Genomic DNA, 14,969 nt, shown 5'->3' with positions numbered 1-14,969 from the left:
CCAGCAGGTCGAGGCTGCGGTGGCCAGGAGCAGCCACTGCACTCCAGTCTGGGCGACATAGTGAGACTCTAACTCACACACACACACACACAAAACAAAGTTTTGGGCCAGGCATGATGGCTCATGCCTATAATCCCAGCACTTTGGGAGACGGAGATGGGAGGATTGCTTGAGTCTAGGCATTTAAGACTAGCCTAGGGGCAACCCCTTCGGGTCTCCTCCCACTGTGAGAGCTTTTCTCTCCTCTCAATAAAGCCTGCTTTCTAAAAAAAAAAAAAAAAGACCAGCCTAGGCAACATAATGAGACCTCTTCTCTATGCATTGTGATAGTGCTATGGGTCTGTAGTTCCAGCTACTTGGGAGGCTGAATCTGGTGAATCGCTTAAGCCCAGGGGTTTGAGGCTGCAGTGACACATGATTGTGCTACTATACTCCCTTCAGAGTGACACCACAACTCAAAAAATAAAAAATAAATAGCTCTGGGCTGATTGTCCATTAACAAATTGGTTTCTTCAGCACGTCATAACTGCAATATGTTAAAAAGTCATCTGTATGGACTGCAGGAATTTGGAATTTCACAACTTACTTGGATTTAAATTGGATGGGTATCATCCTTGTACTGTGAAATTATATGTAAGTAGGATTCATAAGAGGACTTCCTACTGACTTTATAAAACTATCTTTGCACTGTATTATCTATATTGCTAGCATAAAGATATGAACTAATCATTAATTATCCCTACTTTTTTCTTAAAAGGAATCTGTGTGGCTTATACCTTAGTTATTTTTTTCCCTAGGTAGGTGTTTCTACATTTTCCAAAGGAGAATTTTACTCTGAACTTTTTCTTTTTTTGGAAAACTTTCAAATGACCTGATACGTTTTTAGTGAATGTTCCTTTTTGTTGATTGTTGGAATAGCCACTTAGAGACATGCAGTAATTCCCAACCTCTTGTCTGTCACAGATCCCAGATTACAGGAATGCAGTCATTGTAGCCAAGTCTCCAGCCTCAGCCAAGAGGTAGGTGGGATCTTCTGACCTCTCCTTTGTTTTGCCTGTAAGGTTTCTAGCCTTGATTGAGTCCCAGGTGTTCTAAACTGGGCTTCAGTGGTTCCCACTGGTGTTGCTTATTTTTCTTTTCTTTTTTTTTTTGAGTTGGAGTCTTACTCTGTTGCCCAAACTGGAGTGCAGTGGCCGCTCCCAGCCACCGCAGCCTCGACCTGCTGTGCTCTGGCGATCCTTCTGCCTCAGCCTTCCAAGTAGCTGGAACTACAGGTGCGCACTACCACACCTGGCTAATTTTTTGATTTATTGAAGAGATGAGGTCTCACCAAGTTGCCCAGGCGAGTCCTGATGCTTATTTTTCTTACATGGACTGATGATTTAGGATTGTTCTGCAATTATGTAAATATTTTAGTTTCTTCTTTTTGTTTTCCCTAATCTCAGTCTATGACTACCAGTCATAATTCTTTTTTTTTTTTTTTTTTTTTTAATTTTTAGAGACAGGGTCTCACTCTGTCACCCAGGCTAGAGTGCAGTGGTATGATCATAGCTCACTGTAACCACAATTTCCTGGGCTCAGGTAATCCTCCTGCCTCAACCTCCTGAGTGACTGGGACTATAGGAATTTGCTACCATGCCTGGCTTTTTTTTTTTTTTAATTTTTAAAAATTTTCATAGAGATGAGGTCTCACTTTGTTTGTTGCCCAGACTGGTATTGAACTCCTGGCTTCAAGCAATCTTCCTGCCTTGGCCTCAGAAAGAACTGGGCTTACAGATGTGAGCCACTGTACCCAGTCCCAGTCATATTTCTTGACCAAAGCTATCCAAGTCTGGGGAATGTGATCTAGCACTCCCCACACCCAGATTAGCAACCATTTGTCAACTTTCAAGTCTGGCATTTCAAATACAAATATACTTTGTAGTGTTTACTGCCTCTTATGTAAAGAACTCAGTAATTTATTAACAGAATTATATCCTGGTGAGAGGCCACTTATTTGTTTGTGTTATAAGGTGACATTTTACAAAACTAAAATACCATGAGGTATACAAAAGGGGCAGCTCTGAGGGTAGAGCAAGTTCCATGTAACCTGAAGCAATAATGAATCACTAATGCCCACTTAAAATTGTATTTTGTGCTATAACAAAAAATACTTTACAAAAAAATATTGTATTTTGGTTGAGTGAATTTCATATACCAGTATTGTGGAGAAGCCACTTTACTGGCAAGAGAAAGAACAAAATCACATGTAGGAATAAAGATTTTTTTCTTTAAAAAGTCCTTTAAAAATTATTTCCCAGTTGAATACCTTTGCATGCTGGATCACTGTTGAATCCTATAGAAAGAAAGAAAGTGTAAGGTTTCTTCATCATGGGCCAGGAACTGTTAATATTGAAGGATGGGAGTAGGAAGGGGGAGAAAAGAAATTTGAAGGATGAGCTGGGCTCAGTGGCACAGCCTGTAATCCCAGCGCTTTGGGAGGCTGAGGTGTGTGGATTGCCTGAGCCCCCAGGTTCGAGACCCGCCTGGGCAACTTGGCGAGACCTCACCTCTACATAAAATCAAAAATTAGCAGGGTGTGGTAGCGTGCACCTGTAGTTCCAGCTGCTTGGAAGACTAAGGCGGAAGAATTGCCGGAGCCCCAGCAGGTCGAGCCTGCGGTGGCCGGGAGCGGCCACTGCACACCAGTCTGGGCGACAGAGTGAGACTCCAACTCAAAACAAACAAACAAACAAACAAAAAAGAAATTTGAAGGATGGAGGAGAACTTGCACACAGTAAGACATTGATTAAAAGATATAGTTTGGCGTTATCAGTTAAGGATAGAACTTAGTAGATAAACATAGTATATTAAATAAAATGAGTTGGCATTTGGGATCAAAGCATTTTGTGGACTTGTGGCTGACCACCTAGCACAGCCAGGTCTGCACCCACCCATGTGTCCTTCAAGAAGCTGTATTATTGGGTCTCCTCTTTGTCCATTTGATTAAGTCATAGGAAACCTTGACTGATTTTGGAATATAAACATTTCAAATGGCTTTTTCAAACACTTCTTCAAAGGCTGAATTAATTTTAATTTAGTGATTTATTTTTCTCTGATATACATGCTTTTTAAAAATTAAGGTAAAAAATCAAATAGCATACAAATAATCATTTTACAATATAGAATCTACTGGCATTTAGTGCATTCACAGTGTGGTACAACCACATCTGTCTCTACTTTCAAAACTTTTTCATCATCCCAAAGAGCACCCTGTACCATAAAGTTATCACTCCCTGTCTCTTGGCAACCACTAATATGCTTTCTCTCTGTGGATTTGCCTGTTCTGGACATTTCATATAAATGGAATCACAGAACATGTGGCCCTTTGTGTTTGGTTTCTTTCACTTCACATGTTTTCAAGGTTCACCCATGGTTCAGCATGAATTGGTACTTCATTCCTTTTGCTGACTGAATCATACTCCATTGTATGTATATACTACGGTTTGCTTTTCCATTCATCTGTTGATAGACTTTTGTGTTGTTTTTATCTTTTGGCTATTATGGATAGCACTGCTGTAAACATTATGTATAAGTTTCTGTGTGGACACATGTTTATTTCCTGTGGATGTGTACTAGGATTGGAAATGCTGGCTCCTGTGGTAGTTTTATGTGTTTCGAAGAACTACCATACTATTTTCGACAGCAGCTGTCTCATCTTACATTCCCATTAGCAGTGTATGAGAGTTTCAGTTTCTCCACATCTTTACCAACACTTTTCAAATTTTCTTCCTTATAACAATTCTAGTGAGTGTGAAGTGTTATATGTACGATTGTGGTTTTGTTTTGTATTTCCCTAATGACTAATGATGTTGAGTATCTTTCCATGTACTCGTTGGCCATTTGTATATCTTTGGAGAAATGTTTATTTAAATCTTTTGCCCATTTTATAATTGGTTGTTTGTTTTTATTGAGTTGTAAGTGCTCTTTATATATTTTGAATACTAGACCCTTATCAGATACATGATTTGCATATATTTTTTCGCATTCTGTAGGCTATCTTTTCACTATCTTTTTTTTTTTTGAGTCGGAGTCTCACTCTGTCGCCCAGACTGGAGTGCAGTAGCTGCTCCTGGGCACCGCAGCCTCGACCTGCTGGCCTCCGGCGATCCTTCTGCCTCAGCCTTCCAAGTAACTGGAACCACAGGCATGCGCTACCACACTCAGCTTATTTTTTGATTTATTGTAGAGATGAGGTCTCGCCAAGTTGCCCAGGCGGGTCTCAAACCCACGGGCAGGCAATCCACTCACCTTAGCCTCCCAAAAGCGTGGGATTACAGGCTGAGCCACCAAGCCCTTCACTATCTTGATAGTATTCATTGACACACAAAAGGTTTTAATTTTGATGAAGTTCAGTTTATCTTTTTTTTGTTGTTATTGCTTGTGTTTGTGTAAGAATCCGTTGCCAGTTCAAAGGCCATAAAGCTTTAACCTTGTTTTCTCCTGAGAGTTTCAGTTTTTGCTCTTATATCTAGGTCTTTGATACTTTTGAGTTAGTTTTTTGTTTTGTTTTTTTTTTTGAGTTGGAGTCTCACTCTGTCACCCAGACTGGAGTGCAGTGGCCGCTCCCGGCCACTGCAACCTCGATCTGCTGGGCTCCGGCGATCCTTCCACCTCAGCCTTCCAAGTAGCTGGAACTATAGGAACGCACTACCACGCCCAGCTAATTTTTGATTTTATTGTAGAGATGAGGTCTCACCAAGTTGCCCAGGTGGGTTTTGAACCCGCGGGCTCAGGCAGTCCACTCACCTCAACCTCCCAAAGAGCCTGGCTTTTTTTTTTTTTTTTTTTTTTTTTGAGGAGTCTCACTCTGTTGCCCAGGCTGGAGTACAGTGGCACACTCATAGCTACCACAGCCTTGGCATGCTGGGCTCAGGCAATCCTTCCACCTCAGCCTTCCAAGTAGCTGAAAGTATAGGCACATATCACCAGACCTGACTAATTTTTTTATTTATTGTAAAGACAAGGTCTCGCTAAGTTACCCAGGGTGGTCTCGAACCCCTGGACTCAGGCAGTCTTCTCACCTCCGTCTCTCAAAGTGCTGGAATTACAGACATGAACCACTATGCCCAGCTGAATTAGTTTTTATAGCGAGAGTAAGGTAGGCGTCCAGCTTTATGTGAATATCCAGTTGTCCTAGCACTTTTTCCCCATTTTTTTGCCTTTGTTCTTTTTTCAAAAATAAGTTGTTTATATTTATGTAGGTCTATTTCTGGGCTCTGTATTTTGCTCAATGATCTATTTGCCTATTCTTTTGTCAATACCATGCTGTCTTGATTATTATAGCTTTATAATAATCTATCTTGAAGTTTGGAATGACTTTATTCTTGTTCTTCAATTTTGTGTTTGGTATTCTGGGTCTTTTGCTTTTCCATACAAACTTTAGAGTCACTTTGTTAATATCCACAAAATAGCTTGCTGGGAATTTTGATTGGGATTGTGTTAAATCTATAGATTAAGATGTGAAGAACTGACATTTTGACAATACTGAGTCTTCCTATTTAGTTCTTTGATTTCTGCCTTCAGAGTCTTGTAGTTTTCTTCATATAGATCTTGTACACATTTTCTTGTATTATGCTTGGACATTTCTTTAGGCATTCTCTATTTATTTATTTATGTATTTATTATTATTTTTTGAGTTGGAGTCTCACTCTTGTTGCCCAGGCTGGAGTGCAGTGGCATGCTCACAGCCACTGCAGCCTCCACCTGCTGGGCTTAGGCGATTCTTCTGCCTCAGCCTCCCAAGTAGCTGGAACTACAGATACATGCCCCTATGCCCAGCTAGTTTTGTGATTTATTGTAGAGATGAGGTCTCACCAAGTTGCCAGGGCTGGTCTCAACCCCCTGGGCTCAGGCAATCCTCTTGCCTCGACCTCCCAAAGTGCTGGGATTACAGGCTGAGCCACCACATCCAGCCTTAGGTGTTCTTTAATTTTCTAGACATTGTTTTTTTAGTTCTTTGAGCATATTTATGATAGTTGATTTACTCTGTAGTAATTCTGATATTGGGCTACTTAAGAGATAGTTTATGTTTTTCATTGACTACTTTTTCCCGTGTATGGTCATATTTTCCTTTTTATTTATTTATTTATTGTATGCCTTGTAATTTTTGGTTAAAAACAAAGTTTTAAATCATATAATGTGGCAGATCTGCATGTCAGATGCCTTCAATTTGTTGTTTTTATTATATGTTTGTTTAGTGACTTTCTTGAACTAATTCTGTAAAGTCTGTATTCTTTGTATTTTGCAGCCACTGAAGTCTGTGGTTGATTAGCTTACTGTCCGCCTAATGATTGCGCAGCGATTTCCTTAAATGCTTTGGACCAGTAAGTCTCCCACCCTCTTTCAAGGGTCTGTGTGTGCTTTTTAGGGCATGTATTCAGTTCTTCCAGCAGCTTACAACTCTGCCTTAGCCTTTACTTCCTGCTTGCCCAGTGCCTTAAGGTCAGCCAAGATTCAAGGTTAGGGCCTTTTCTGGACCTTCCTAGAAAAGTGCATGTCCTGCACATGCAAGAATAAGCTTTTCATAGCCCATATGGACATCGTATTCCTCAGATTTTCCTTTTATTTTTTGGCTAGCCTCCTGTTTGACTTATCTGATATTGTTACTTCAGGCAGTTGCAATGGTAAACAGTTGCTGCTGATTGTTTTTGACAAACACTCTGGGAATAGGGCTAGTCCCAGAGCAAGAACTCTGAGTTGGGTTGTATACTCCAGCCCTGAGTCTTAGCAAGTTGCCAGATAGATATGATACTGACATTATCTGACGATAGATATGATACTAACATTATCTGACGATGGGGCCCCTTGGGGATCGCCAAAGCTGTTCTGTTTCCTCTGGCAGTTGTTTTTCACAGTTCCTGTGAATCAAGGCTTGGAGATTTTTATCTACTGCAGAGCTGGAGAAAGGGGCATGGAAATAGAGCAAGTAAAAACCCACAAAATTTACTGTTTTTAGCAAGATCCAGGTGTTTTTCTTAAACATTCCTTAGATTGTTGGAAGCCTTTGGTTAACTTCTAGAGTTCTAAAAAGGTTGATTTTTACAGTATTTGCTAGTATTAGTCTTACTGTTATGGAGGAGTAGCTTTTCTGAGATCCTTATTCCATCATCCCAGAGTGCTTCTTCTCCATAGTGTTTTAGTGGTTGCTCTCAGCATTATATTATATATGAATAGCATGTACTGGTATCATTTTACCAGTTTGAGGAAAATATAGAAAGCTTACTTTCCTTTGTGTCTCTTTATTCTCTGTGTTTATAATATATTTGTCTTAAATATTTCCTGTGCATACATTTAGAGCTATATACATTATAATTTTTTACTTAATCATCAAACATAAAATTGAAAAGTCAAGAAATGAAAGAAAACCTGTTGTATTTAGTCATATTTTTTGGTTTCTTCTTTTTTCCTTGTTTATTATTTCATTTCTGTTTAGAGTACTTCCTTTTGCCGTTTTAAAATGGTATTTTGTTGGCAACACATTATCTTGGTTTTCCTTCATCTAAGAATGCCTTGAGTTGCCTTTTGTTTTTTTTGAGTTGGAGTCTCACTTTGTTGCCCAGGATGGAGTGCAGTGGCATGTATGTGTCTACTGCAGCCTTGAACTGCTGGGCTCAGGCAGTCCTTCTGCCCCAGCCTTCCAAATAGCTAGAACTATAGGTGTGCACCACCACACCTGGCTAATTTTTTTATTTACTGTAGAGATGAGGTCTCACCAAATTGCCCAGGCTGGTCTTGGAACCCTTGGACTTAGGCAGTTCTCCCACCTTGGTCTCCCAAAGTTCTGGGATTACAGGCATGAGCCACCATACCTGACCCCCTTTCACTCTTGAAGGATATTATTACTGGGTACAGGGTTCTAGATGGACAATTCTTTTCTTTCAGTACCTGAAAAGTATTTGTATCACTTCCTTCTGGTTTCCATGGTTTCTGATAAGGAGTTCGTTTTCATCTAAATTGTTCCTTTTATTATTATTATTTTATTAAATTTTTGGAGAGATGGGATCTTGATATGTTGCCTGGGCTAGTCTCAAATTCCTGGCCTCAGGCAATCCTCTTGTCTTGACATCCCAAAGTGCTGGGATTACAGGCATGAGCCACCACATCTGCCTTGCCTGAACTATTTTTCAAGATTTTTTCTTTGTCATTAGTTTTTAAAAGTATAGTTATGATGTGTCTTGGCATGGATTTCTTTGGATTTTCCTGTTTGGGGTTTGCTACCCTTCTTGAATGTGTAGGTTTGTGTCTCTTGCCAGTTTGGAACATTTTCAGCCATTATCTTTTTTTTTTTTTTTGAGTTGGAGTCTCACTCTGTCACCCAGGCTGGAGTGCAGTGGCATACTCACAGCCACCCCAGCCTCAACCTGCTGGGCTCCGACAATCCTTCCGCCTCAGCCTTCCAAGTAGCTGGAACTACAGGCGCATGCTACCATGCCTGGCTAATTTTTTATTTGTTGTAGAGATAAGGTCTCGCCATGTTGCCCGGGCTGGTCTCGAACCCGCGGGCTCAGGCAATCCACTCCCCTCAGCCTTCCAAAGTGCTGGGATTACAGGTTGAGCCACCGAGCCTGGCCCTTTTATTTTTATTTTGCATTTTTTTATTAAAGAAATAAGGATCTCACTTTGTTGCCCAGGCTGGAGTACAGTGGTGTGATCATAGCTCACTGCAGCCTCCAATTCCTGGCCTCCAAGCAGTCCTCTGCCTCAGCCTCCCAAGAAGCTGAGATGACAGGTGTGGCCCATCATGCCCAGTTAGCCATTATCTTTTTGAGTACTTTTTAGTCCTGCTCTCTTTCCCCTCTCCTTCTGGGACTGTAATGACATGAAAGTTAGATCTTTTGTTATAGGTCCCTGATATTATCTTCATTTTTTTCCCCAGTCTTTTTCTCCCTGTTATCCAGTTGAGTAATTTCTATTGTTCTGTCTTCCAGTTCACTGATTGTGTCTTTCCTCTGTAACATCTATCCTACTGCAGAGCCTATCCAACTGAGCTTTTTAATTTGGTTACTTTTTGGTTCTTTTTGATATCTTTGTTTTTTTTTTTCCAAGTTGGAGTTTCACTCTGTCACCCAGGCTGGAGTGCAGTGGCACACTCATGGCCACTGCAGCCTCGACCTGCTGTGATCCTTCCGCCTCAGCCTTCCAAGTAGCTGGAAATATAGGCGCAGGCCACTGCACCTGGCTAATTATTTTTTTGGATTTATTGTAGAGACAAGGTCTCACCATGTTGCCCAGGGTGGTCTCAAGCCCCTGCACTCAGGCAATCCTCTCGCCTCAGCCTCCGAAAGTGCCGAGATTTACAGGCTTGAGCCACCACACCCAGCTGATAGCTTCATTTCTTTGCTGAGACTTTTTATTCTTTGTGGAGACTTTCTTTTGTTTTCATTTGTTTCAGTCATGTTCATAATTGTTCCTTGTAGCATTTTTCTGACTGCTGCTCTAAAATCTTTATCATACGATTTTAGCATGTCTGTCATCTTGGTGTTGGGATCAGTTGTGTTTTTTCATTCATGTTGAGATTTCCCTGGCTCTTGATGTGGAGTGACTTTTGGTTAGAATCTGGACCTCTGAATATTGTGGATGAGACTCTGGATCCTATTTAAACCTTCTGCTTTTGCTGACTTTTAATAACTGTGGCAAGGAAAATGGTGATGATGGGGGCTCATGACTGCTAGGTGGGAGTAGAAGTCCAGGCTCCTACCAGACCTGTGCTGACCACTCATGGGGGGAGGGGTGCCTCATTACCTGTGGGTGGAGTGCCCCCTATGTGTCCTCCACTGACACCAGTGGGGAGTGGCCTTATTTGCGCTGGGTGGTGGTGAAATTCCTGATTCCACCAGGCCTCTTCTAACATTGCTGCAGTGGGGAGGGGCACCTCTTTTCTGCTGAGTTGGGGACAGAAGTCCAAATTTCATTCTCCACTGATACTGGCGGACAGGGCACTTATCGCTGCTGAGGGAGGGTGAAAATCCCAGCTCCCTACTTCTATTAAGCTGCCCCATCAGGAACTGGGGGAGCCTCATTACAGCCTGGCCAGCCTGAAGTGCAGGCCTGCCACTCGGCATTGGCTCATGCAGAGGACATGTGGGGCTGCAGTGTCTTCTGTTTTGTTTGGCTGGAGTGGGGTAGTTACTGTTTACACGTACCCTGACTTGCTAGGTTGCCCTTTTCTTGGTCATCTGGCTAGAAAGAAATGGTTTTGTTGGGGATTTTTTTCTTTGCCTGCTGGCATTTTGGGGTTGCTGGCTTCTCCTGCTACATGTCTGGGATAATGAAGCAAAAAGAAATCCTAAAGAAGTCACCACCAAGTCATTCCTCAGGTCCTGAGGTCCCTCACCAATCTGCCATCTTCCCACATTTTAGAGACTTTTCATGTTTGTTTTGCATATAACGTCCCAGGTTTTTAGTTGTGGTTAATAGGAGGACTACTTCACTCCATCTTAGTAGAAGGAGAAGTGGCCACAAAGTATTTTGATACATTCCTTTATTTATTTTTTTTTCCTTTTTTGATTCAGAGTCTCACTCTGTCACCCAGACTGGAGTGCAGTGCCATGTTCACGGCTACTGCAGCCTCAGCCTGCTGGGTTCAGGCGATCCTTGCACCTCAGCCTTCCAAGGAGCTGGAATCATAGGCGCATGCCATCATAACTGGCTGATTTTTTTTGTTTAATTGTAGTGTTACGGTCTTATCATGTTGCTCAGGCTGGTCTCAACACCCTGAGCTCCCACATTCCTCTCGCCTACGCCTCCCAAAGTGCTAGGATTACAGGCATGAGCTACTGTGCCTGGCTCTTTTTTTTTTTTTAACCAGAAACATGTTGAATTTTCTGTTGACTTTTTCATCTAGGTAGACTTCTGGTAACTTCTAGAATCCTAATTTTACACCTAGCACCTGTATATTTATAGAGGGATAGATGGAGTAGGCTTTTGCTCAGTCCCTTTGGCATTTGTTGGTGACGTTTGTCATTTATCCATTCAAACATTTATCGAAAACCCCTTGTGCTTGGTCTGACAAAGCCTAGGAAGGTGCCCTCTGGGGACACATGTGTACTGTCAGCTGTTGTATCAACATGATCCGTTTGATCTTCTCAACCTAGGAGATCAGCCATTATTATCTCTCACAGATAAGAAAACAGACCCAGGAGATGCAGGAACTTTTCCAAGGTAGTTCCCCCAAATGTTTACTTAAAGGAGGTGGTGTAACTATTTACTTCTTTTTTTTTTTTTGAGTTGGAGTCTCACTCTGTCGCCCCAGACTGGAGTGCAGTGGCCGCTCCCGGCCACCACAGCCTCGACCTGCTGGGCTCTGGCGATCCTTCCGCCTCAGCCTTCCAAGTAGCTGGAATTACAGGCATGCGCTACCACGCCCGGCTGATTTTTTTTTATTTATTGTAGAGATGAGATCTCGCTGCCCAGGCGGGTCTTGAACCCGCGGGCTCAGGCAATCCACTCACCTCAGCCTCCCAAAGGCATGGGATTGCAGGCTGAGCCACCGAGCCCAGCTCACTATTTACTTCTTACAATGTTTTCCACACTCGTGATTTTAGGACTTGGGTTTTGGCCAGATGTGATTGAAATGGACTTGCTCCTTCACTGAGTACATATTTGAGTACTATTGCGCCAGTCACTGAAGATGTGGTGGCCAGTGCACACATAGCTCTGTTCCTGTGATGTTTGCAGCTTGCCACCACGTGCTGTTTGGCTGCTGGGTCACTTGGGTGAATTGGAACAAAGCATGCAGTCTCTGTTTTCCCCAGCTTCTGTAGTTGAGTCCACAAGGTCACACAGCATTACATCAATGTTGGAGGATGGAAATGGATGCCACAAAGGGCTCGGTTTTCTGGGGATAGAGTAATAAGATAGCACAGTTATGGCCTGGGAGTTTGGTCTTTGCATTCAAGGAATTGTGAGCAGGAGCTTTGTAGGCATAGCATCTAACACAATAAGAGCCACTTTGTCTCTGTTTCCCGTAGCTATTTGGTGGCAAGGTTCTTGCTTATGTCCTGATTTGCACATCCACCCAGAGTTTGAGCAGGAGAGGGCATTTCCTGGCTCAGTGACATGCCATTTTTTTTTTGAGTTGTAGTCCTACTCTGTCGCTCAGGCCGGTGTGCAGTGGCATGATCACGACCACTGCAGCCTCGACCTGCAGGGCTCAGGCAATCCTTCTGCCTCAGCCTTCCAAGTAGTTGGAGCCACAGGCAGGCAGCACCACACCTGGCTAATTTTTTGACTTATTGTAGAGATGAGGTCTCAGCCTAGGCTGGTCTCCAACTCCTGGGCTCAGGCAGTCCTCTTGCCTCCACCTCCCAAAGTGCTAAGGATTATAGGCATGAGCCACTGTGCCAGCTGACATTGCCATTTTTGATCTGATTATTTCTAGTTTCCTTCTCCAGATTCTTCCTTTGGCACCCAACCTTAGAAAACCGTTGTAGTTAATTTAAGAGACAGCCTGGGGCAGCAGAAAGATAAACTAGCAATCAGGAAACATGGGCTTCCAGTTGTGGCTTAGCCAGTCTCTGTGAGAACCTTGGTCAAGGCAGTCCCACCAACCTGGGTTTCCTCATCAGGAAAATGGGGATGACATCTGCTCTGCCTACTTTACAGAGTTGTAATAAACATCAAAGAGCAAATAGAAAGACTTTACAGATTAAATGCCACGTGTAGAATTGTATAGTTAGTCCCCTTAGCCATATTCTGGGCCATAAAACAAGCCTTAAATTTAAAATTATTTAAATCATACAAAATATGTTCTCTGACCACACTGGAATTACAAATAATTGCATTAACAGAAGTATATTCCAAAAATTTCTGAATATTTTATAACTAAATAACATATTTCTAGATATCCATGGGTCAAAGAAGTAAAAAGGATATTAAAAAGTATTTAGAGCTGAATGAAAATTAAGACACAATACATCAGAATTTGTGGTATGCCACTAAAACAATACTTAGGCAGGAATCTACAGGGCTAAGCAGTGTTATTCGAAAAAAAGGTCTCAAATCAATGATCTCAACTTCCGCCTTATGACACCAGAAAAAACAAAGCAAGTTGAGACCAAAGTAAGCATAAGAAAGGAAAAAATAAAGATTAAAGCATACATAAATGAAATAGAAAACAAAAATAATGCAAGCAATGAAATCTAAAAGCTGACTCTTTGAGAAAAGTAGTAAAATTGATAAGTCTTTGTCCAGGGTGGTCAGGAGAAAAGAAGACACAAGTTACCTATACCAAGTGTTGGTGAAGATGCGGGGAACTCATAGGATTGAAATATACAAGATCTGACAATTAAGTTCACGAACTCATCCTAGAAAATGTGCTACATACCTCATTGTTGAATATCACTAGGGTCACCTTTGAAGTACTACTCCCTTGGGAAGCTATGCATTGATGCCAGTGCCTAGTCCACCATCAAAGCAGTTTTGAAACTCTTTTTCTAGAATGGCCATTAGAGGCATTGTGAGAATGTCAGAGCTTGAATTAGAGCAACAAACAAACATTAAAATTCTTGTTAAACTTGGCAAGTGTGGAAGTGAAATCAAGGACATGTTAGTCCAAGTTTTGGGGGATAATCCCATGAAGAAAACAGCCGTTTGGGATTAAATGTTTTTCCGAGGGGAGAGAAAGTGTCACTGATGAGGAGAGGTCAGGACAGCCAGTAATGAGTAGAACTGACAAAAACATTGCAAAAATTCATCAAATTGTGCATCAGAACCGTCAGCTGACTTTGAGAAGCATAGCAGAACAAATAAACTCTAATAGAGAAACAGGAAAATCTTAACTGAAAATCTTGGCATGAGAAGGTATGTGTAAAAATGGTCCCAAAGGAGTTCTTGCATCACAACGAAGCACCAGCTCACACAGCACTGTCTGTGAGGGAGTTTTTAGCCAGTAAACAAATAACTGTATTGGAACACCCTCCCTACTCACCTGATCTGCCCCCAGTGACTTTTTTCTTTATCTGAAAATAAATACTGAAAGGAAGACATTTTGATGATATTGAAGACATCAAGAGTAACACCATGTCAACTCCAATGGTGCTGGCATTGATGCACAGCTAGCCTCCCAAAGGGAGTACTTCAAAGGTGACCATAGTGATTTTCAGCAACCATAGTGATTTTCAGCAGTGAGGTATGTAGCACTTTTTCTAGGATGAGTTTGCGACTTAATTGTCAGCCCTCATATAATCACTTTGAAAAGCGTTGTGGCCTTTTTTTTTTTTTTAAGTTACATATATTCCTACTATATGTTCCAACTATTTCACTCTTAGGCATTTATCAAGAGAAAAGAATGCCTGTACAGCGATCCTGTATATGAATGTTCACTCCAGCTTTATTTGTAATATCTAAAAACTGGAAACAACCCAAAAGTTCATCAATAAGTAAATGGACAAACTGCGATATATTCATATTGTGGAATATTGCTCAGTAACGAAAAGTGATGAACTATTGATATATGGCTTAATGTGGATGAATCTTCAAAACATTATACTGAGTAAAAGAAGTCAGACAAAAGACAACATGCTCTGTGATACCACTTAAATGAAACTCTGGATAAGGTGAAACTACAGTGACAGGAAGCAGATCAGTCATTGCCTGGGGCTAGAAAAAGTTACAAGGGGACATAAGACATTTGATGGCGATAATGTGCCCTGTCTTGATGGTGTTCATGCTTATATAGGCGTATAGGTATATATATCAGAACTTGAGAAATTGTATGCTTTACATATGTAAGTTTCTTTTATCTTAGTTCTACCCTCATAAAGTTATTTAAAAGGTGACGCTTGATACTCTGACAGGTGCACTTTGTCTCATGTGGTTGATTCTCACTTGTAGGATTAGCAATTATAGGCAAGGAGGCTGAGGCTGAAAAGAGATTAGTTAGCCTCACTCAGACCCTCCCAGGTGCCCAGCCCAGGCCGCAGCCTATC

General features: G+C 41.6%; 1 protein-coding gene across 5 annotated transcripts in view; it reads left to right on the top strand.

The window, feature by feature from the left end:
• Positions 1–14,969, top strand: part of PRPSAP2 (phosphoribosyl pyrophosphate synthetase associated protein 2) — a 54,266-nt gene that overhangs the window by 19,989 nt on the left and 19,308 nt on the right. For all 5 annotated transcript variants that reach the window (XM_021708609.1, XM_021708607.1, XM_021708606.1 and 2 more), the window contains one exon: positions 964–1,019. In XM_021708609.1, the coding sequence (XP_021564284.1) occupies positions 964–1,019 (56 nt within the window). The remainder of the gene's footprint in view (positions 1–963; positions 1,020–14,969) is intronic.

Source organism: Carlito syrichta, unplaced genomic scaffold (genome assembly GCF_000164805.1).
Source record: "Carlito syrichta isolate Samal-C Ts95f unplaced genomic scaffold, Tarsius_syrichta-2.0.1 Scaffold143064, whole genome shotgun sequence".
Classification (NCBI taxonomy): domain Eukaryota; kingdom Metazoa; phylum Chordata; class Mammalia; order Primates; family Tarsiidae; genus Carlito; species Carlito syrichta.
This window is presented reverse-complemented; position numbering and strand designations above follow the sequence as displayed.